The sequence below is a fragment of the Triturus cristatus genome, chromosome 3_1, assembly GCF_964204655.1.
Source record: "Triturus cristatus chromosome 3_1, aTriCri1.1, whole genome shotgun sequence".
Taxonomy (NCBI): Eukaryota; Metazoa; Chordata; class Amphibia; order Caudata; family Salamandridae; genus Triturus; species Triturus cristatus.
This window is the reverse complement of record NC_140583.1, coordinates 4962169-4986227: the sequence shown is the minus strand read 5'-3', so window position 1 is coordinate 4986227 and position 24059 is coordinate 4962169. Positions and strand designations below refer to the sequence as shown.

Sequence of the window (24059 nt, the reverse complement as noted above, 5' to 3'; positions counted from 1 at the left end):
GCAGCCTTGTATCTTCTCTTGGCCTCTATTAGGACAGCCCTTGAGCGCATCAACGTGTCTTTTATGTGTGCCACCCTGTCCGCTGTGGCGGGAATCCTGTCCTCTCTGAACGGATGTAGAAATGGCAAGAACCTGGGATGTTGGCCATAGTTGCTATAGAACGGAGATGACTGTGTGGAGCTGTGAGTGGCGTTGTTATAGGCTATCTCTGCAACCCATAGCAAGTCGACCCATTCTTCACTGCCCTGGTCCACAAAACATCGCAGATACTGTTTGAGCGTTTGGTTCAGGCGCTCGGTTTGGCCGTCCGTTTGAGGGTGGTAGCTGGTGGACAGAGCGGTCTTAACATGCAGCGCAGTGCACCAAGTCTTCCAGAATTGCGCAGTAAACTGCGACCCCCGGTCCGACACGATCACCCCAGGTAATCCATGCAGTCGTACCACATTCTTTAGGAGTAGTGACGCCAATTCCCCGGCCGTAGGGACTCTTGCAGGGGATGAAGTGCCCCATTTTCGTCAAGTAATCCACCACCACCAGTATTGCCGTCATCCCCTGGTCTACCGGTAGGCCCACCACGAAGTCCAGTGATATGCTATCCCATGGTCTATCCGGGGTCGGAAGTGGATGTAAGAGCCCTTGGGTTCGGCCATGGTCGGCCTTCATGGTAGCACACGTAGGACACTCCTGTCCCCACCTCCTGACATCCACTCTCATGGTTGGCCACCAGAAATGCCGTCCCATGCTAGCCACCGTTTTTTCAAAGCCCAAATGACCTGCGCATGGAGAGTCATGGCACCAGATGAATGCTTGTTTCCTTAGCCTAGGCGTGGGTATCAATAGGCACCTGCCCTTCAGGGGTATCCCGTCCTTCAGCTGCCATTCTCTGTGACTGAGGAGCCACCTCCGCCATGCGAATGACCTGATCCCTCTCTTTATTCCCCTCAGGAAAGTATCCGGTTGGATAACCCCCAATACCATCCTCGGGGAAATGATGGAACGCTCGGTCGCAGGCAATGGTTCCTTAACTGCAGATTGACGGGACAGGGCGTCCGCCTTCCGGTTTTCCGTCCCCGGCCGATATGTGATGCGGAAGTTGAACCCCGCAAAGAAGATCATCCACCGCAGCTGCCTGGGAGAAAGGTGTCTTGTGGCCGTCATAACCTGTAGGTTCCGATGGTCCGTGTACACCGATACCACATGTCTTGCCCCCATCAACCAATGCCTCCATTCGGTGAAGGCGTCCTTGATTGCGAGAAGCTCCTTCTCCGCAATATGGTAGTTGCGTTCGGCGTCGTTGAGTTTGCGGGACATGTACGCAACGGGATGAAGCACCCCTGTGTCGTGGTTGCGTTGGGACAAGATAGCCCCCAGCGCCACATCCGATGCGTCCGCTTCCACCACGTAGGGGAGATCCGGATCGGGGTGAGCCAACACCGGCGCCTTACCAAAGGCGCTTTTCAGGGCCTCAAAGGCGTTGTTCGCTTCAGGGGACCAGACAAACTCCTTGGACTTCCTCAGTAGCTGTGTGATTGGGGCCACCAATCCTGAAAATCCATCTATAAACCGCCTGTAAAAGTTGGCGAAGCCAATGAAACTTTGGACGTCCTTCACGCTTTGGGGCACCGGCCATTCTTTCACCGCCTTGATCTTTCGTTCTGCCATCTCCTGTCCCTCTGGACTCAGCATCACTCCGAGGAATTCCACGGATGTGACGTGGAAGTCACACTTGCTGAGTTTACAAAACAGCATGTTTTCCCTCAGCTTTTGGAGCACAGCTTTGACGTGGTGTACGTGCTCCTCCACACTGGACGAATAGATGAGGATGTCGTCGATATATACGACCACGTAGATATCCAACTCCTCTCTGAATACCTCATTCAAAAAGTACTGAAAGGCTGCCGGGGCGTTGCACAGACCGAACGGCATGACGAGGTACTCAAAAAGGCCGAACCTGGTCTTAAAGGCGGTCTTCCACTCGTCTCCGTCCCTCATGCGCACCAGATGGTATGCCCCTTTCAAATCCAACTTGGTGTAGATACGAGCTTTCTTGACCTGTTCCAGAAGTACACTGATGAGAGGCAAGGGGTACCGATTTTTTATGGTTATCGCATTCAATGCCCTAAAGTCCACACAGGCTCTCAGCTCCCCATTAGCCTTCGGGATGAAGAAGAGTGGCGAGGCGGCCGGAGACTTGGACGGGCGGATGAATCCTAGCTTGAGGAGTTTATCCAGGTACCCCCGGAGATGCACGTTTTCAGGCTCCGTCAGGGCATACAGCCTGCCGCTGGGAACGCTGGCCCCAGGTCGATCTGGCAGTCAAACTGTCTATGTGGTGGTAGCACTTCCGCCTTCACCTCATCAAATACATCCTCAAAACTGTGATAAGCCTGGGGGAGAGCCACATCTTTTTCTGCCGCTGTAGCCACCGTCTGACTCCCGCTCTCATCTGCGTCAAGGGATTCCGTTCTTATTCCACAATGCAGGATGCAATACGGTGACGTCATTTCGATGCGATGTGTTGGCCAATCCACAGAGGGGTTGTGTTTCTGTAGCCACGGCAATCCCAATATGACGCCATATTGGGGCGCTCGGATGATGTTAAAATCGATTTGTTCCAAATGGTCCCTCCCATATCTCATCGGAAGGACCCCCGTGTGCTGTCCGATGGGCCCCGTCACCAATCGCCTTCCGTCTACAGCATAGACGTCTTCGGGTACAGCTTTGGGAAGAAGCACTAGCCCTAGCCTGCATGCCTCGTTGTGGTCCATAAACATGCCAGTGGCCCCTGAATCCACCATGGCCACAACGGGTATCCACTGGTCATGCACTCCCACGTGCACCGTGATAAACAGGTGTCGTTGTCCCTTAGTGACCGAGTTGGAAAGTGAAGGGATGGATGAGTGACTCCGAGATGCCCCTTCTTTGGTCTGGGAGTCCTCTAGTTTTCCGCCGGTATGTCCACCACGGCTGTTACCGACCGGTTGGCCCGATAACGTGACGTCTTCGGTTTGGCAGGGCATTCACGTACGTAGTGGCCTTTTTTGCCACAATATAGGCACAATCCTTGTTTACGGCGTGACACTTTCTCCGTGGCTGTGAGGCTCGCTCGTATTGCGCCGATGTCCATGGGTTCTCCCTTGGATGTGGTGGAAGTTTCAGGACTTCCCACCGTCACATAGGATGGAAGGGATTTTCCTTTTCTCCCATGATCCCCCTTTCTTTCACTTAGCCTATGTTCCAGCCGTAATACCAGGTTGATAAGGCCCTCACATGTCTTGGGTTGAGGGTCAATATGAGCCACGGCGTCCTTGAGCTCATCGCACAGCCCGTGATGGAAGAGCGCCGTCTGTTTAGCAACAGGCCACTTGGTTTCCGCAACCAGCCTTCGGAACGCGTTGAGATACTGCACCAGGTCGTTGGATCCCTGTCTCAACTCAAGCATTTCACGGTCCGCCGTGTACGAGTCAGCCCTTCTGTCGAATACCTTCAGGAATTCCTCGCGAAAAGCACCCCAATCACATAAGATGGGGTCGTCTCTGCTCACCAGAGGTACGGCCCATTGTGCCGCGTTTCCAGCCAAATAGGAAATAAGGAAAGCCACACGAGCCTGACTCGTGGGGGAACGCCTTTGGTTTGCACGATAAATGTAGCGCCACTTGTGTGAGGAATACCTGCACTGTGTTAGGATCCCCACTGTACCTCTCTGGTGTTGCCAAGGGGATGGCTACCGGCATTTCCACTACTACCGCAGGGGTCTGGTTCGTGAGGGAGGTGCTGGGCGTGAGCGGGTCCAATTGGATAGTGTTAGACGGACCGGGAGGGTCGGCCGAGGACAAGGGGAGAGGTCTCCGGGGAGAGCCGTCTCCAGCGATCGTACAGACAAGTAACTTCCCCCCCACAGATGTACACCACACAAGGATAGGATTTAACGTTCTTTATAAGCGATTTCTTAAGGTACGAAGGAATGGTACAAGGAGGTCTGGACTCAGGGGTCCCCTCGATTCTAGTCTCTTGGTTTGGGAAAGGGGGTAGCGGGACAGTCTGGTTACCAATCTGGTAGATGCGATGATGGATAACTCACAATCCTCGAGCTCGGTGTTCTAGCTGGGATGGGCCGCGGCAGCGCCAGCAGGTCCCGATAAAGGTGGTCGGTACACGGTCCGCGATAGCGCCAGCAGGTCCCGATGAAGGTGGTCGGTACACGGTCCGCGGCAGCAGGTCCCGATGAAGGTGGTAGTTACAACGGGCCGCGGCAGCGCCAGCAGGTCCCAACGAGGATGGAGGATGTAGAAGGCCGCGGCAGCGCCAGCAGGCAGGACGACAGTTCACAAGGCAGGGCTACGGCAGCGCCGGTAGTCCGTCAAGGATGAGTTCTTCTCGGTGTCTCTCGACTCCAGGATACAACTGCCTTCCTGCTCTGGAGCTGCCCTAGTTATAGGTCTGGCGCCCTTTGATGTCCGGACCCTCGCACTTGGGGGTCGGGAGGTCCGGGATGAGGGAGTCCAGACACCCAGCAGGGGGGTGGAGCCAGCGCCCGGGGGAGCTGGAGGGCGATCGGCACCTGGCGGGGGAGAGCCATCGACACTTCTTTCTCCCATCGACCTGCCAAGTGGTCCGTTCACCTCCTGGGTGGATGGTGGTGCCGGGATGTCGGGGCCTGGCCAGGCCCAGGGTTAGGGTCGAGCTGAGGCCATGCGGCCTCGTGGTGCAGTGTCCAAGATGGCGGCTGGTCCGGCCGGGGGAGCCGGTAGTGGTTCGGCCCCATGATACATAGAGGCCCGGGGGCAGGAGTTCCGTCGGGAGACGGGGTGCGGGTGATTTCTGTGGGTAACGCCTGGAGGGCCGGGGCTCGGGCCCTGTCATGCGGGGAGGGAGCAAGCCCTTCATGTGGCCTGTCCAACATGCGTCCCCCCCAGCTGAAGGCGGGGAGAGTCACCCATCCTCTTGGGGACTCTCCTCGTCGAGGCGGAAAAAGCGTGACAGGCCATCTGCGTTGGCGTGGTCTTGGCCCGGTCGATGTTCCACAGTGAAGTCCATCCCCTGCAGGGAGATGGACCAGCGCAATAGTTTGGGGTTTTCCCCCCGCATCTGCATTAGCCACTGCAGGGGTCGATGATCTGTTTGCACCCGGAAGTGGGTACCGAAGAGATAGGGCCGGAGCTTTTTGAGTGCCCACACCACGGCGAAGGCCTCCCTCTCGATTGTGCTCCAGCGCTGTTCTCGGGCCAGGAGGCGTCTGCTGATGAAGGCCACCGGTTGGTCAAGGCCCTCGGAGTTCAGCTGGGAGAGGACCGCCCCGATGCCATGGTCGGAGGCATCTGTTTGCAGAATGAATTCTCGACTGTAATCGGGGGCCTGGAGCACAGGGGCCGTGCACAGGGCGGCCTTCAGCTTCTCGAAGGCCGCTTGACAGTCTGGTGTCCAGTTAATCTTTTTCGGGTGGTTTTTGGATGTGAGTCCCGTGAGGGGCCCCACAATGCTGCCATAGTCCCTCACGAACCGCCGGTAGTAGCCGGTGAGCCCCAAGAAGGCTCGGACCTCGGTCTGCGTGACTGGGGGCTGCCAGGACTGGATGGCAGCGATTTTGAGTTACAGAGGGGCCACCAGGCCGCTTCCCACCTGGCGTCCGAGGTAGGTCACCGAACCCTGACCAATTTGGCATTTGCCGGCCTTGATTGTGAGGCCGGCCCGCTGGAGGGCCTGCAGGACCTCTCGGAGGTGGTGGAGGTGGTCGGACCAGTGGCGGCTGTATACAGCAATATCGTCCAGGTAGGCGGCGCTGAACTCCTCGAGCCCCGCCAAGACCTGGTTCACTAGTCGCTGAAAAGTAGCGGGGGCGTTCTTCATGCCGAAGGGCATGACCTTGAAGTGGTAGTGGCCATCGGGGGTAGAGAAGGCGGACCGTTCTTGGGCTCGGGGTGTGAGACCGATCTGCCAGTAGCCCGCTGTCAGGTCGAAGATGCTGAGGTAGCGGGCAGCCCCCATGCGGTCGATCAGTTCATCCGCTCGGGGGATGGGGTGAGCGTCGGTCCTAGTGACAGCATTCAAACCCCGATAGTCAACGCAGAATCGGAGTTCAGGAGTGGTGCCGGGGGCAGCAGCCTTGGGGACCAGCACGACCGGGCTGGCCCAGGGGCTATCCGAAGGCTCGATGACCCCGAGCGTGAGCATCTTGGATACTTCTTCTTGGATACAGGCCCGCACCCGATCTGGTACGCGGTATGCCCGGTGTCTGATAGGGGGACTGTCCCCAGTGTCCACGTCGTGCAAGCACCAGGGGGTGACCCCTGGGGTGAGGGAGAACAAGGTAGCAAACTGCAGCAGGAGGTCCCGGCAGCCTTGGCGCTGCTCTGGGGTGAGGGCATCGGAGAGCCGGACCCCGTCCACGGAACCATCTTTCTCCTGAGTCCTTAGGAGATCAGGGAGAGGCTCGGAGTCTTCTTCCGCCCCACTGTCCGTAGCCATCAGGAGGCTGAGCTCCGAGCGCACAAAGTGGGGCTTGAGTCTGTTAGCGTGGAGGACCCGGAGGGGGTTCCGGGGAGATTCCATATCGATGAGATAGGTGACGGGGCTCTTGCGTTCGACCACTTTGAAGGGCCCCGTCCACTTGTCCTGCAAGGCACATGGTTCGGTGGGGGACATCACCCACACTTGTTGACCAGGTTCGAATTCGACGGAGGAGGCATTTTGATCGTACCATTTTTTCATGTCCTCCTGACTGGCCTCAAGATTCGCTTTTGCCATTTCCCTGAACCGCCGGGTCTGGCTGCGTAGTGTCAGGAGGTACTTGAAGACGTCTGGAGGGGTTTTGAGGGGGGCCATCTCCCAACCTTCTTTGACTAGGCTGAGGGGTCCTCGCACAGGGTGCCCGTACAAGAGTTCGAAAGGGCTAAAGCCTAGGGACTTCTGGGGAACTTCTCGATAGGCGAAGAGGAGACACGGAAGTAGTACATCCCACTGGCGACGGAGGGGCTCTTCCAATCCCCCAATCATTCCCTTGAGCGTGCGGTTGAATCGTTCAACTAGTCCGTTTCCTTGAGGGTGATAGGGGGTCGTGAATCGGTAGGTGACCCCGCACTGTTGCCAGAGGGACTTCATATATTTCGAAATAAAGTTTGTGCCTCTATCGCTGACGACTTCTCGGGGGAAGCCCACCCGGGAGAAGATCCCCATTAAGGCCCGGCCGACCACCGGGGCTGTTACAGTTCGCAGGGGTACAGCCTCGGGGTAGCGGGTGGCGTGGTCCACCAGTACCAGGATGAACCGATGTCCTTGTGCTGTACGGGGGTCAGGGGCCCCACAAGGTCTATTCCCACCCTCTCGAACGGGATGGTGACAACTGGGAAGGGTTGCAGAGGTGCTTTGAGTTTGCGGCCGCTCTTCCCGCTGGCCTGGCACGTGGGGCAGGACCGGCAGTGGTGGAGGACGTCGTTCCTCATCTTCGGCCAGAAAAAGTGGGTCACCAGGCGACTGTAGGTTTTGTCCTGGCCCAGGTGTCCAGCCAGAGGGACATCGTGGGCCAAATTTAGCAGGAAGTCTCTAAAACGGAGGGGCACCACCAGCACTCGACTGGCCCCTAACTCCGCGATTCTCTGTTCACTGTATAACAGGTCGTTGTCCCAATAGATCCAGTGAGCACCGGTGGTGTCCCCTGCGCTCTGGGCGAGGGCTTGCTGGCGGAGTCCCTCGAGGGAGGGACAGGTCTTCTGCTCTTGGCGAAACTGTTCCTGGGTGGGCCCCCCTTCTTGACGCCACTGAGCCAGGTCGGGAAGGACCGGGGGCTGGGCTACCCCTTCGGGGGGCTTGCTCTGGGGGGTCGGTATAGTCGGCGTCCTCTACGGGAGCGATCGGGGGAGGAGGTGCAGGCCATTCGGGTTCTTCGGGTCGGGGGATGGCACGGGCGGCCATGGACCGGGTGGTTACACACGCCCAGTCTGGGAGGCCCAACATCCCCAGGTGTTCTCTTCTCTCAACGGCGGCCCACGGGGAACTCTCAAGATCATTCCCCAGGAGACAGTCCACGGGGGCATCATCCCGGACCGTCACCTTCAACATGCCGGAGACTCCTCCCCATTCGAAGGGGACGCAGGCCATCCGACATAGACTCTCCGAGTTGTCGGCTGAACGGACGGGGCAGAGAATGTTCGGCAGGATCTGCTCTGGTTTTACCAGGTGACAGCGGACGGCCGTCACACTGGCCCCCGTGTCCCGTAGTGCTTTGGCCTGGCGTCCATTAATGTTCACCCACTGACTGTATTTTCTGGTGTTGGCGGGTAGGGGGGCCCGCGGGACCATGTCTCTTCCCCCTAGGCACGCTAGTACCATGGCGGCCGGTTCCCACTCTTGTTGTGCCTGCTCGTATTCTTCTTGTTCTTCAGAGATTTGTTCTCCCCCCAGGGCGGCGGCAGCTACCTGGCGGGGTTTTGGAGTTTGGTTCTGTGGACAGTTCGGGTCATTGGCGTAGTGGCCGACTCGCTGGCATCGGTGACACGTGACGTTGGCTCGGAACCCCGGGCGCATCGGGGGGTTGCCCCGGCTGGCCGGGAGCGGGGTGCTGGCAGCGGGAGCGGCCGGGACGGTGTCTCTTCCTCGTCCCTGGCCTCCTCCTCGGGGACGGTGCTGACCTTGGTTGTTCCGGTTCTGTTCGTGCGGCCCTCTCCGGCCCACTCGGGTGCTTTCCCACCGGTCAGTTTCGGCGGCGAGTTGCCGTGGGTCAGTCAATTTACTGTCGAGGAGGTGCTGCCTGAGCTCGACGAAGCAGTTGTTAGAGAGGTGCTCCCACACCATGAGATTAAAAAGTTGCTCGTAGGTCGTTACGTGGCTTCCCTTGATCCAACCCTCGAAGGCTCGGCTGAAATAGTTGACATATTCCACCCAAGTTGTACCCGGGATCCGGGTGCAGTCTCGGAACCTCTGGCGGTACATTTCGGGTGTGAGCCCATACCGGGTGAGTAGGGCAGCCTTCATGTGGTCATAGGATGACATCTGATGGTCTGGGAGCTGTAGCAGGGCATCGCGGCCTTCGTTGACGAACCTCCCCCACAGGCCGGCTCCCCAGTCACTTCGATCGATCCGGTGGGAGGTCATGGCGATCTCGTAGGCCTTGAACCACTGTTGTATGTCGTCCTCTCGGACATATTCTCGAACGACATCCTTGGGGATGTGGACTTTCTTTTCTGTTGCTCCCGGGGTGCGCGGTCGCTCGGGCACCTCTGGTTCTTTGTTCTGCTTCCGTAGGTCTATTTCTGCCAGTTTGCGCTCGTGTTCGTATGCTAACCTCTTTTCTTCGAGCTCTCTCTGTCTCTGTTTCTCTTCCCGTTCCTCTCGGAGCCGCAGATGTTCTAGGTTCAGTTTTTGCTCGGCTAATTTTAGTTCACCGTCCATTTTGAGCCGTGCCATTTCTAACTCATGTAGTCTGTTTTTTTCTCTTTCTTGGATCTCTTCCTGCGAGAGGCTCGTTCCTCGCTCCTCGGGAGCCGTGGCGTTCCTCTCTGATGCGGCCATGTTTCGGTCTGGGGATCTGGCGACCCCGGTTTCTGCCCACGACTCAATGGCGTGCTTAAAATCGTCCTTGGTACTCAGGCCGGTGGTAGCAATGCCTAGTTCCATGCAGAATGGTTTCAGTTCACGATGGCTGTACTCTTCCAATTTCTCCATCTGGAATTTCTCGGTGGATCCGCTCTCTTTGGTTGACATTGTGGTTTTGTCGTGGGGTGAGCTACTCTCTATACGATTACGCGTTGATTCGGATCGCGCCGCTGGCCACCAATGTTATACGGACCGGGAGGGTCGGCCGAGGACAAGGGGAGAGGTCTCCGGGGAGAGCCGTCTCCAGCGATCGTACAGACAAGTAACTTCCCCCCCACAGATGTACACCACACAAGGATAGGATTTAACGTTCTTTATAAGCGATTTCTTAAGGTACGAAGGAATGGTACAAGGAGGTCTGGACTCAGGGGTCCCCTCGATTCTAGTCTCTTGGTTTGGGAAAGGGGGTAGCGGGACAGTCTGGTTACCAATCTGGTAGATGCGATGATGGATAGCTCACAATCCTCGAGCTCGGTGTTCTAGCTGGGATGGGCCGTGGCAGCGCCAGCAGGTCCCGGTGAAGGTGGTCGGTACACGGTCCGCGGCAGCGCCAGCAGGTCCCGATAAAGGTGGTCGGTACACGGTCCGCGGCAGCGCCAGCAGGTCCCGATAAAGGTGGTTGGTACACGGTCCGCGGCAGCGCCAGCAGGTCCCGATGAAGGTGGTAGTTACAACGGGCCGCATGATACATAGAGGCCCGGGGGCAGGAGTTCCGTCGGGAGACGGGGTGCGGGTGATTTCTGTGGGTAACGCCTGGAGGGCCGGGGCTCGGGCCCTGTCATGCGGGGAGGGAGCAAGCCCTTCATGTGGCCTGTCCAACAGATAGCATCCAGTCTGGCTTTTACATCGGCTGTTTCTTGCCTAGAGGCAGCCACTTCAACTTGCACGGTCGCTAAAGCAGCCAGCACATCATCAAGTGTTGCCATGTCTGTTATCGACCGGGAGACAGTTAGTGTTATTACGGTCGGATATTTTGTAACGCCCTGAACGTCTCAGGATCGTTTAACAGACACGATAATGAGGACGCAACCACTTGTGAAGGGTTAGTTATTTTAATGAAGGCAAAAACAATACAACGAATAAACAAAAGTTATAGTCACTGGAATCCTCCAGGCTAAGTACGTTACCAGCCCACAGCACGGATGGTCCTAACCGTCCTCTGCATATACGCCGATCCCGGCGTATGCCAACAGAGGGCAGAAATGAAATGGCCGACAATGCCAATCGGTAGGCTGTGAGGGGCACGAAGAGTGTTGGGGAGAATCGAGGAGTCAGGGAAACACCCAGCCGGGGTCTCTACCTGAAGGGAGCAGCCGCTCAACCTCTTCCTCAGACTGCACCGGGACGCGGAGTCACCTCCTGGTGATGCGTCACCGATACCCCAATCAAAAGCAAGAAGACTGAACCGAGAGCAGCCGCTCGATCGATCGATCCTGTGGACTTCTGAGTCTGTAACGCGGCAAACACCTCCTGGTGTGCGTTACAGCTGGCAGTCCCTGTATCTCTGGTCGGGCTGGGAGTTACGACTCCAACCAGCAAAAGCGCCACTGCGCTTTGACTCCGCCGAGTCAAAAAGCGAAGCTCAATGGTTGACCGGTAGAGCTTCCGGGTCCTTCATAGGTGACGATGGGGCAAGACACGGTCCAGGGAGTAACGACTCGACCTACCTCCGTTCTTGCCTTACTGGAGCACCACTCCGGAACACTGCTCTTCACGAAGCAGGTACGTCGGTGTAAACACAATATCCGACAGCGTTGTACCTCCCGGTTCCTCCCTTTATAGGGCGTGTTTTCCTTGAGTTATGTAACAGCTCTCCTGTTTACATAAGGGCGTGTTTTCCTTGAGTTATGTAACAGCTCTCCTGTTTACATAAGGGCGTGTTTTCCTTAAGTTATGTAACAGCTCTCCTGTTTACATAACCTCTCAACCGCTAAGCATCCTGGGAGATGTAGTCCGTTTACGCTGGTTACCGTTTTCCTCCCCTCGCATGACAGGAATTCTTGACACTTGCACACGCCTGCAGTGGAAAATCAAAATTGTAACAAGATGGTCATAAAAAAGAATCCGCTGTTTGATGTTTCACTTGGATTTAATGCTTTTCTGCTTTTCTTTTAATGCTTAGTCGCTATTGTGTTCCAATGGGACTGTTCATAGCCTTAGCAAACACGTGTTTCATTGCAAATCTCAGGACAGTGCTCCGAGACTTCAAGGCTAAGAAAATATACAAATGTACACTTAGTCAACAGCGGGTATGACACAGTTACACTAATTGACAACATCCCACTGTGACATGGTGTCAAAAAAGTAGCCATTCCTACATTCGTGTTAAAACGGTGGAAACCCATGCTTAGGAGAGTACAGCATCGTCATGGTCTGATGTGCTCTGCTCGAGGGTGAAGCGATCTGATTGGAGACTGATGCGCTCTGCTCGAGGGTGAAGCGCTCTGATTGGAGACGGATGCGCTCTGCTCGAGGGTGAAGCGCTCTGATTGGAGACTGATGCGCTCTGCTCGAGGGTGAAGCACTCTAAATAAGGATGAAATAATCTAATGAAGGGCGATGCACTCTGCTCTCGTCACAGATGAAGCTCTTGCTAAAAGAAGAGCTCTGATGCTCGACTGAAGTACCGGGTTTTTAGAACCCAGCGGTGCAGGGGAACACACCCTAAGACTTCGGATTCTTCCAGTTTCAGACCCACAGAAACACAGAGTCTTCTAGGTGAATTCAAAGAACGTCTTTATTGGCTGCAGACCAATCACAGGTATCCGAGAAGTACAACACGATGTATGTTCTCAGGAGACTGCTCCCGTTACAAAACCAGTCTTCTCCTTATATACAAAATATCATGCTTCAGGCACACATTCCTCGTTTTACGATATGGTCATTCATATGTATTCATTACAAACGAAAAGGCAGAGTCATGATGACCATCCCACATTTCAGTTCAGCCAGACCACAATTGTTTACCCAGCAAGGCTCAGATCCCTCATCAGATATCGGCAGACCCCAATAAACACGGGCACCTCCTGCTCGTAAAACAAGCCATAAAGTAGGAAACAGAGTCAGGTGTGGAAAACAGCTTAGTCAGGGATCGTGTGCGAACAGGGGCTTTATGATGGGTCGAGCCCTGATGCAAATCACATTAGGCCGCGAGAAAGGAACCGGCCGGACAGGATTGACCTCGGGCAGCGGAGTCGGCTTGCACAGGTCAGAGAGAAGTCACCGAAGGTGTACGTGTCCTTTAAGCCTAGGCATGGCCTTAGTGCGCAGCCTATGTGAGGGCAACCACAAAAATGGCTACTACTGTAAAATGGAACCCATGGATAGTATCGTATACACGGTGAATGCATCAGTGGAACATGATGAAAACACTCATACATACCGCGTTGCTCATTTGCGGTTCGCTGATACCAAACTTGGCATGGTGGGACCATGCCACCTACATGGTTCCGATTTTTACAGTACCACACGATGAAGATGTACTCTGATTAAACGTGGCTGAGGAGCGTGCTCTTCCTCCTTGGTGACCCGCAGTTAAGATATTTATGGGCTATCCCACCATCGACTCAAAGCGTGGAGCCCTGGATTTGGGTTTCTCAGTGATTGGGATGATGCTTACGAGGACTACAGCCCAGTGCAGAAGGTCACCTTCAGCAAAGGGGCCGCGTCAGATCAGAGTCAGTGCAGCTGGACCAAGATCTCAGAGATGATCATTCATGACTGGAAGTTTACAAAGGGTTACAAAGAGTAAGGTCTACTACAGATATATCTGCAAAGGCAGGTGCTAGCAGGATCAAACACACTGTGCTGGCAATAGGGCATCCACCTTGAGGAAAGAGGGATAACCTCAAGCAGAAATGTATAGATGGATGTTGCCCCAAATTCTCAGGGGGGGCCACGTCAAAGCTCATGATGAACAAAGTTAGTTTTAAGGTTTCTATTTCAAAGGAGAAATGCAGAAAGAATATGACTTCCTTCAAGGGATGTCTCACGACATCTATATGCGGGAACCCAAAGGTTCAAGAGACTGCCTGCTCAGAGCCTTGAAGATGCTCCACCACTCCCAGGGACCGGGGGTGCGGGACAGTCTGGTATGTGGTGGCAAAATCACCAGCTCGGTAATCTAGACCTCGCATGTGGTCCACAAGCTCACCAGGGCAGCAGAACCCCTTAACATACCCCCTGTGCTTTTCACAGTGTTCCACCCGTGTGGAGATAAGGGGGGGAACACTTAGGACTAATGACCATACCAGGGTTGCCTGGTATATCAGTTTGGTGAGTGCATGGAATAAGGGATTAGCACATTTTACCTTCCATCAATAGGAAATAACAGTGGCCATCTACATGTAACTTCCCTGTTTTGGCAAAATACAAACCAATGCAACACAGGAGTATCACTGATGGAGGGGTGGGGAGAGCTATGTGTGTTTGTGTGCGCACATAGGTATCTGTCTAGTTTGACAGGGAGAGGAAGGAGCCCCGTGGCCTCTCATTGCATTGATGTACAAGAGAAGTTTCGTCTGCGCTACAACCATGGAGCGCATCTAATACTGATCATCCTGAATCATCGATCCTATACTCCAATATCCACAACCATCTTCCTATCCATATTATATCCTTAATATCAACAATGTTTTATCACTTGCAAACATTGGGTAGCAGTTTACTATATATATATATATATTCACTGAAAAAAACATAGGTTTCAGGCATGTTATAGTTAGGAATTGGCATTTAAAAAACCTTAGAAATTCACTGAAAAAACCATAGGTTTCAGGGGCGTTCTAGTTAGCTGGACATTTCCCATGTACAAAACCCTAGAAATTCCCCTGTTATAGTTAGTTCAGCTAACTATAACTCGAGCCCCCGCAATGCACTGCTGATGACGTCACATATTACATCACTCATGACATGGTCAGTGACATCACTGATGACATCACTGATGACATCTCAAATGACATCACTGATGACATCACTGATGACATCATCCATTGAGTATGTGTTTCTGAACAGTTTTAATATGTTTAATATATATAGGGAAAGGCCTGTTGAAAAATAAGTGGGTGTACAAGTGTGTAAATGGATGATTTTCTGTGGTGCGTAACTGACTCTATAAGTGAGTCATTAAATGTATCTTACTGCAGACACTAGACTAAACTGTGTGAATGTCTGTATGTGTCTGTGTGTTGGTGTATAAGTGGCTGCATGGTTCTGTGAATAGCTATATGAGTGTCTATATGGGTTATTGATTGGTTGTCTGAGTATCTGTATGGGTGCCTGAGTGTTTGTGTGGGTAGGGTGTGTGTGACTGTGACTAGATGTGTGAGTGGGCGATTCAGTGGGTGCATGGTTTTAAGAGTGCATCTGTGATGCACTGTATGGTTGGGTGAGTGTATGCATGGGGGTGTTAGTGATTGAATGTATATCTCAGTTGTACATGTGTCAGTAACTACATATGTCAAACGCAGTGTATATGTGTGTAAGAGTATATAACTATCTATATGTGAGAGTGTGTGATTTTGGGAGTGGCTGTATGCGCCATAGTGCAAGGATATCTGTGTCATGTGCTGTTTGTTTTTTCTGCAGGAAGACACAGAATTTGTTAGTATTTTTATGAGTAAGTGAACTTGAGTGTTTGTAACTGTGTAGGTGAGTAAATTTTACTGTGATTAATTATTTGCATGACTGACTAGATGGGTCAGTACCTCAATGGATGATTGGCGGTGTGTGTGTGTCTATATAGGTGTATAAAGGCACAGAGTGACTGTAAGTATGAGTGACTGTAGAGGTGAGTGAGTGGACATGTATGTAGACCTAAAAGTCAATGAGTGGGTGAGTAGTTATTGGCATTGGAGTATCTATGGTTGTCAAAATGGCCGTCTGAAATTTTGAGTCGGTATATCAAAGGTTATATTAGGGTGTGAGAAGATGCACTAATTTATCACATGGATGACGTCATCAGTGATGTCATCAGTGATGTCATCAGTGATGTCATCAGTGATGTCATCAGTGATGTCACTGACCATGTCATGAGTGATGTAATATGTGACGTCATCAGCAGTGCATTGCGGGGGCGCGAGTTATAGTTAGCTAAACTAACTATAACAGGGGAATTTCTAGGGTTTTGTACGAGGAAAATGTCCAGCTAACTATAACGCCCCTGAAACCTATGGTTTTTTCAGTGAATTTCTAAGGTTTTTTAAATGCCAATTCCTAACTATAACGTGCCTGAAACCTATGGTTTTTTCAGTGAATTTCAAAGGTTTTTTAAATGCTAATTCCTATCTTTAACTTATCTCTGAAGATGTCATGTTTAATGATTTTGATTGGATTTGTATATTTTTCAAATTCAGTGTGTCAAATTCATTCATTTTGTTTTTTTTATAGACTTTATCACCATTTTTTAAACTTATTTTTTCTATTAATTCTTTTAAAAATTATTATTTGAAGTTAATTGCTTTTTCAAACATATTTTTTTATATTTTTCAAAATATTATTTGAACTATATGTGCAAAACTTTATTTTGTATATATTTTTTAAAATGTTTTTGGATCCGCGCACCCTGAGCGCACCGTTCACGATTCCTACGCGACAGCGTCCGCGCATGGTATGCGTCGGGTACGTGGTTAGTGCGCGATCGCTATGCGACCGGTACGTGACTCCCAGCCTATACGCGACACGTTCGATGTACGTAACGCGACGTTTACGCGCTTCCGCGATGCGTCATCTGCGTCTATGACGCGGTAGGTGCGCGGATCCCGCGAAGTATTTAACATTTAAAAAAACATATATATGTATTTCATGTGAATATTAATTGAAGACAAACTCTAAACTAATCTTAAAACTAATATATTTTTACATCTAATCCTATAATTTTTTTTAATTCAATTTCGCGGATGTGCGCTGGCTGCGTGCTGCGTAAGCGCGCGGTGCGCGGATCCCATGTGACCTCCAAAAAAAGAGATTTGATTGGTTCATTACACTTCCTCTTCTAACTACTGAAAGACCCCACCCATTTCAATCATTCTTCTTTGAGCTTCTTTAGAGGAACATCTCATCTAGAAGAAACTTTTGGGGGAAGATTTCCACAGCTGCAATTTTTCTCAAAACAATGGCTTCTGCACAACAACCAACATCTGAATCAGACCTTTCGTCCGATGAGGAATTTGTTGTGGAACCTCCACGCCAAGAAAGATACACCTCTGTTTCTGATTTTCTCCGAGACTACAGAATGGGGTCCATTTACAATAACAATCTGCGCTTTCATATGCAAGAGATGTATAGGAGAGATGGAGTACACTTTACTGATGAAGGAAACAGAGTCTTCCTCAACAACTTTAGACTCTGTATAGGTACTTACTTATAAGTACCAAAAACTCTGAATGAACACAACGGCTCTTTTTAGAGCCACTCAAGAACAAAACACTTAAGGTTAATCTTTATCTCCCAACAATTTCATTTTTTTTCCCTTGGATCCGCGAACCCACCGCGAGAGGATCCGTGCATCCAACGCGATAGGATGCGCGCACCGTGCGCGCATTTCGCCGTATTTTCTTTTTTTTTTTAAAAGGGGCCCCAGGGAGTCCTTCTGGGACCCCCTAAGCACCTCTAGAGGGTTAGAGTATTTCCACTCTGCCCCCTTTGTATGTTTTACACACTTTTTCCCCTTGCTTCTTCAGCCTCGCTTCTACCGAGGCAGAAAATGGCCGCCAACAGTTCCTGATTTCGAATGTAGAGAGACACTCGACAGCCAATTAGCATTCAGCGCGCAATCGGGAGGGTGCGCGCTTGGTTCGGGGAGGGTGCGCTTACGGTGCGGGTAGGGTGCGCGGATCCTCTGAGGCCATAGATATATATGTACTTTTAACTCTAATTTTCTCAGGAACTACTGAACGGATTCACACCATATATGCAAAAGGCACGAGTCCGAACTGGGGACTACCTCTTTGTCAAATTTGGTGTCATTCCGTTCAGCGGTTCGGGCTGTAGCTGCGACAACAGATCCTATGGGAAATTGCATGGGGAAAACGCGTTTTGGGACCCCCCCTTTTTTCTCGGCCCCCGCTTGACGGATCACCGCAAAACTTTCAGGGTAGGAGCGGAGCAGACCAAAAGTTTGGAAAATTTCGCGAGGATTCGTCAACCGGCGCCTGACTTATTGGGAATAGAATGTTGCGGATTTCCTATGGAAAATATGTCCTAACTATAACTACCTACTGGCGACTGCCAGTGGTAATATATATATATATATATATATATATATATATCCAGAACATGGAACTATTCCTTTGAAGGCGCTATGCATACAGGGTTGCACATAGAAAGCAAGTCTAAGTTCTGCCAAAATCTGCATTGAATAACCGAGTGGGTGAAAAGCAGCAGAAAAAGTGCATTATGGACATTGTAGGAGGAGTGACTACATAAAGTAATGAAAAACGAATTTTGCAGAGATGAATAACAGTGATTACTAAAATACTTGATTTGAGGCATTTAACCTGAATCTAAACAACGGAAAAGGTGTACTTTTCATCCCTGAGTAAATGAAAGTTGTCGAATTTAAACACTAACTGCTGCTTTAATCCAACTTGAGTCCGTTTTCAATGTCTTAAGTTACGTATTTTAAAAGCTGGCGATTCCACCGTTTGAATGCCTGCATATGATTAAAACTCGTTGGAGTTGAAACGCGTCATGCCTGCCTTGCCTCGAATAAATGAATGAAACAAGCACATTTGGTGTGGCCTGTCTCACGTTGCGGAGAGATACGGGTGTCCTGCGGAATATATATATATATATATATATATATAAAATGAGGGAGGCACTTGGAGCGCATACAGTTCCAGCATACATGCTCCGATTAGCTAATACCCCCCCTACCGGGGTATGCAGTTCCTAGTAAGTACAGATTTGTCTGCTCAGGTCAGTTACGTTCCACAGAGTCTGCAGGGAGCATTACGCTGTAGGAACAAATGCCCTCACATACTTGGATAGGTGTCATGCTTCATCATTGGGCTTTTTCAAAACGTCGGACCAGCGCTGCAATGCCCGACAGGCACCCTCAATGGGGCTCTTTACCGGAGATCGCTTTATAAACCGTACGGTGAAGTGTGGGTAAAGTAGTAGATTGGCGCATTTTAAGTAAATATGTAAAAGAGTGGGATAAAAATAGGAGAGAGCTCTTCAGAAATATTTTAATGATGGGAGTCCTACTGCCTATGTTAAAATATGTGGTGCCACCTGCTAGAAGTGATTAGCTAAGGTCGCTGAATGTCGACATGCTTCAAGCCTAACTCATGCGGCTTTTCTTCAGGACCATAAAAACCTAATCTATACAGTGACTGGGGTTTCAATAGATGAGCTCATTTGTGTTACTCCCAGCCACGTATATTTCTCTACGGATTAATGCAAGTAAATCAATTTTTGAGAAGACCCACTGAGGGTATAAATCAGGGCTCTGAGTATTTTGCCTGGCGACACGCTCATTAGCGTGGAACTCCTGTACATCAACACACTGGCAGCCCTGCTCACACCGGCACCCTTGGCATTTCACTCTGCCAGTGGTACCCAACCCGGACCATGGGAAGCCAGGTAGAATGTTTGGTCGCCAAGTATCCTTTATGCGTTTGCCAGAGGCTGGCTCCAGACCGTCCTCTCCGGAGGAACGCACTGGTCCATGCTTTAAAACAATGAGGCACTTCTAAGGTTCCTGGGCAGGATCATGATAAAGCTAACAATGGAGACAAACCCCACTAGGTTAGAGGTTTTCCTCCAGTTGGTAATAAATGATGTGTTTTATGCTGTATGCACATCTCGCCTAAACACATTAATTGTGGTTCGGCCAATAAGTTGTACTGAAGATGTCGGACTGTATCAGTAAAAGGAAATTCAGATTGGGTGCAGGTAGTAATGCAAGAGTAAGATAGACAATTAAAGGCTGACAGCAGGCTGGCTCAACAAGGGTCTAACAGATGGCCTGAGGGCTGAAAAAAGACCTTCCCTCCTTTTGGATGAGACAATCATCTCCTCTATTCCAGAAGAAGACCTAGCTACAGCGCCATTGGGTCTCCTGGAGATTGCATGGCTATATTGTACGAGGCAATCTGATTAATACCATGAGTAAGGTTTCCAAAATGAATAGCAAAAATACTTTTATGTAGCAGACAGAGACGAACAGACCTCAAGACAAGAATTATTCTATTAATTGTGATGAACATTGGTCGCCCAACTCAGTGACACAAGTTACTCAGTTGCAATGGGTAGCGTCCTTCTTGAAATGTCTAAATTTTTCATTTTATATCAAAAGTAACATCACAAACCTGATCTGAGGGGCCTGCCGTCTCCTGGTCTATCAGCTGGCATGAATGTCTCACCGTACCCGCTTCCATGCCTTACCCACAGCCATGCTGCCATGCCTTACCCACTGCCTTGTCTTACCCATTACCGTGCCTTACCCGCTCCCATGCCTTACCCACAGCCATGCCTACCCACTGCCTTGCCTTACCTTGCTTTACCCACTACCATGCATTACCCACAGCCATGCCTCATCCTCTCCCTTGCCTTACCCACTGCTGTGCTTTACCCACTGCTGTGCTCTACCCACTGCCGTGCTCTACCCACTGCCGTGCTCTACCCACTGCCGTGCTCTACCCACTGCCGTGCTCTACCCACTGCCGTGCTCTACCCACTGCCGTGCTCTATCCATTGCTGTGCTTTATCCATTGCTGTGCTTTATCCATTGCTGTGCTTTATCCATTGCTGTGCTTTATCCATTGCTGTGCCTTACCCATTACCGTGCCTTACCCACTGCTGTGCTTTACCCACTACCATGCCCTACCCACTGCCGGACCTTACAAACTCCCTTGCCTTACCCAGTGCTGTGCTTTACCCACAAACGTGCCTTACCCACTGCCATGCCCCACCCACTGCCGTGCCTTACGTACTTGCATTATCACCTTCATCTGCTCCTATTTATTGGATTTAGGGCCCAAGAACCTACTTTTATTGTTCTATTGCGCTAAGGCAGATGCAGTTGCATACATGCATTGACAAATATATATAAAAACATTATTCCATTTTCATTTTTAGATTAGATCAAGGCAAAGTTCCACATTTTGAATGAATCCTAAAATGAAACTGCAGATCAGAAGAAAAACATGCAGAATCATCACATGATTGGAAAGGAAAGTTTAAAGGATAAACGTGAAGTGGCTGGTTTACTTTATCAATGCAACTTTACCTAATGAGTCCAGGACTTGGTAAATCTCTCTCATCACAGCCTCATACAGACTCTTCTGCCACTTGTGCAGGAGTTCCCATTCCTCCTCGGAGAAGCCGGCTGCAACATCGTGGAACGAAACGCGCACCTGTAGGAATTGAGGCATACTTACGTCAAATTAAGAGACATTATATACTGCATGTACGGTATACAGGTTGTCATGTGAAGGAGCACATTCTCTGCTCTTGGGCCCCACAAGTTTTACAGAGCAATCCAACAATTCAGTGAAGCCAGAGAAGGCACAACTTTTTACCCATCGCAGGTGAAGCACTGCGTGATTTCTCTGCACGATTTAGGTCTGGTCAGGAGACAACCTCATGAGCCAAAATGGAGTGGGCACAATACTCCTAGCTGACGAGGGTCCAAAACTTAGCAATCTATTTTAGTTTGTGTGTTGTTCATTTTAATAGTTAGGTCAACAGTAAATTACCCAACAGTGAACTACAGCTTTGTAAAACAGCATTACGTAATTTCAGAATGAGGTGCCTATCAATTATTTTTATAAAGAAGGGCAATCTCCAATCTCCAACTTGGTGCTGGATAAAGACCTTTCCTCCTTTTGGATGAGGCAATCGTCTCCTCTAGTCCTGAAGAAGACCCAGCAACAGCACCATCCACCGAAACACTTGGGTCTCCTGAAGCCGACATGACTTGGTGTCAGACTCTGTCTTCCAACCAGGAACACGTAGGGGGAAGGGAACGTTCAAGTGAAGGGAGGTGGGGTACTCAACAGAAGAGACCTTAACGTACGCAGCATGACAGCACACTTTCGATAGCTAAGAAAGACTAAAAGAGCTCCTGTACAAGAACATGAGATAACCATGACAACTTTCTGCGGATGGGAGTAGAATCCCTCCATTCATGGATCCACGTCCGCCGGACAAGGAACATTGGGGAAGGATTGTTGCTGAGAACTCTTCTAATCATTCACTGATGTGAATCTGTTCCTGACGAAGCGCCTTGTGGGGACTTAACGGGTGGGATGGGCTGACAAGATGTGTTTTTAGTCAAGAAGACTCAAGAATAAACACAGATTTAATGTTAATAACCAATTGTGCTGAAGTCTGTTGAATGGATACAATATTGTTTTCATGATAATACAACACCACAGACACTTAGGAACATAATACTATGTTCGAGGCATATGAGCTGCAGATTATACACTGTGCATAGATCGCCATCTGGTGTTGGGCCCGGATGTTTGCAGTTTGTTTTTCCTCCTGGAAAGTCTTTGGAAGTCACGAGGTCGGTGACTCCTCCTTTGGTTCGTATTGCGCATGGGCTTCAGCTCCATCCTCAGATTGTTTTTTTCCGCTATCGGGCTCGGATGTAATACTTCGCGCTCCGGTTCCGAACTTTTCCATTTCAACGATCGACGCAAAATCCTCGCTCATCGAGATCCTTCAGATAATAAATCATCTTAATCACCTTCTCTTCGGCACTTCTTCGATTCCGGTTGTCGACGGCGGCCTTCGGGCCTATTCCGGCTCCGGTCTCGGCTGATGGAAAGAACTCCCTTCAAGAAGTGCCTTTGATGTGGGTCCAAGTTTCCCCACACCGATCTTCATGAGGTGTGCAACCTCTGCCTCTCCCCTGAGCACGAGGCCCGAGACTGTCCCGCCTGCAAGTCTTTTCGCTCTAAAAAGACTATTCGAGATAGACGGGCTAGACGCAACATGGCGCACTCCTCGACCTCCAATCCAGTCGACATCTTCGGGGACGACGTCGAAGCTCCGGGACAGCAGAACGTCGAAGAAGAGGACGACGACCTCGTCAGTGCTTCCGAGGCAGACGACTCAGATGTGGAGGACATCACCCCGGCGCAGAGGGTTGTGAGTACAATACCACCTCCCACACCCACGCCGATACCCAAAAAGGCTTCGGTCACACCTTCGCGCCTAGGCAAGACCAAGGATACTGCTTCTCACACCCCACCTTCGGACCTGGTAAAGAAGCCTGTTAAGCCTTCCGGCAGCTCGGGCTCGAGCCAGCCGACCAGCGGTACCGAAAAACACCCTTCGGCACCGAAGAAAAGATCGGCCTCCACCTCCACACAGAACCCAGCACCAAAGCCTTTGGTGTCGAAACCTGCCCTTCTGGTGCCGATCAAACATCACAAGGCCCTCGGCACCGACACTCCCGTGCCGAAGCCTTCTTCGGCAACGACCACAAAAAAAATCGGAGGTCCCAAAGAAGCACGGCTTAGACAAACCTAAAAAGCCGTCGGCCCCGAAAACTTCGGCACCGACCGAACAACCAGTGTCGCAAGAACTTTTTACACCGGATCCTCTGCAAAAGACACTCACCAAGGATCCAAAAACTGGACATTTGACATTGTCTTAAAAAAAGAGACACTAGGACAAACCAGCTCCACCTCCACCTCCAAAGAGGAAAGACACTGCTACCTCCCCTTTCAGAGTGCCTTCCCCACCTCCTCCACCCTCTCCACCCCTGCCTCATCGTTCCCCAACCTTGTCTCCTGTCCCAGATGACTTAGGAGACCCTTATTATGATCCAGCAAATGTGCCACAAGACCCCACCCCTACTGGATCTCCAGACCCATGGGACGACTATAACAATCCGGACATCCCAGATGTCTCACAGGATGACCTTTACCCATCTAGGCCATCCCCACCTGAAGATTCGTTAGGCTTTCACCACCTACTACAAAGGGCGGCACACTACCACGGGGTGGAGTTACATACTGACCCAGTGGAGGAAGATTTTCTCCTAGACACCTTCGATGATGCACATAGGTCTACTGCCATTCTACCTATGTTAAAGGGAGTAATTAAACATGCACCGGAGGTTTTTAAAGACCCAGTCAGGGCCAGGGTCCTAAACCCCCGTATAGAGAAAAAATACAAAGCCGCCCCCACAGACCCTTCATACATTAAAGGCCCTGCACCACTGGATTCCCTAGTGGTATCTACAGCTAGGAAGTGCTCAAATTCTCAGGCGTCAGGCGAAGCACCACCACCTGACAAAGAGTCCAAGCTCCTAGACGCGTCAGGGAAGCGCACTGTGTCACAAGCCGCCAATATAAGGCGCATCGCCAACACGCAAGCGCTATTGGCCAGATACGACAGGGCGCATTATGATGAGTTAGAGACCATCATGCACCATCTCCCTGAGAAATACAGGAATAGGGCTAATGAATTGATCCAAGAGGGAAAAACAATAATTAATACCTCTATAC

At 51.0% G+C, this 24059-nt stretch overlaps 1 protein-coding gene across 9 annotated transcripts in view; it reads right to left on the bottom strand.

Annotated features, from left to right (window-relative positions):
- Nucleotides 1–24059, bottom strand: part of LOC146859576 (uncharacterized) — a 185168-nt gene that overhangs the window by 140004 nt on the left and 21105 nt on the right. For all 9 annotated transcript variants that reach the window (XM_085646486.1, XM_085646489.1, XM_085646485.1 and 6 more), the window contains exon 3: nucleotides 20822–20948. In XM_085646486.1, coding sequence (XP_085502612.1) covers nucleotides 20822–20948 — 127 coding nt within the window. The remainder of the gene's footprint in view (nucleotides 1–20821; nucleotides 20949–24059) is intronic.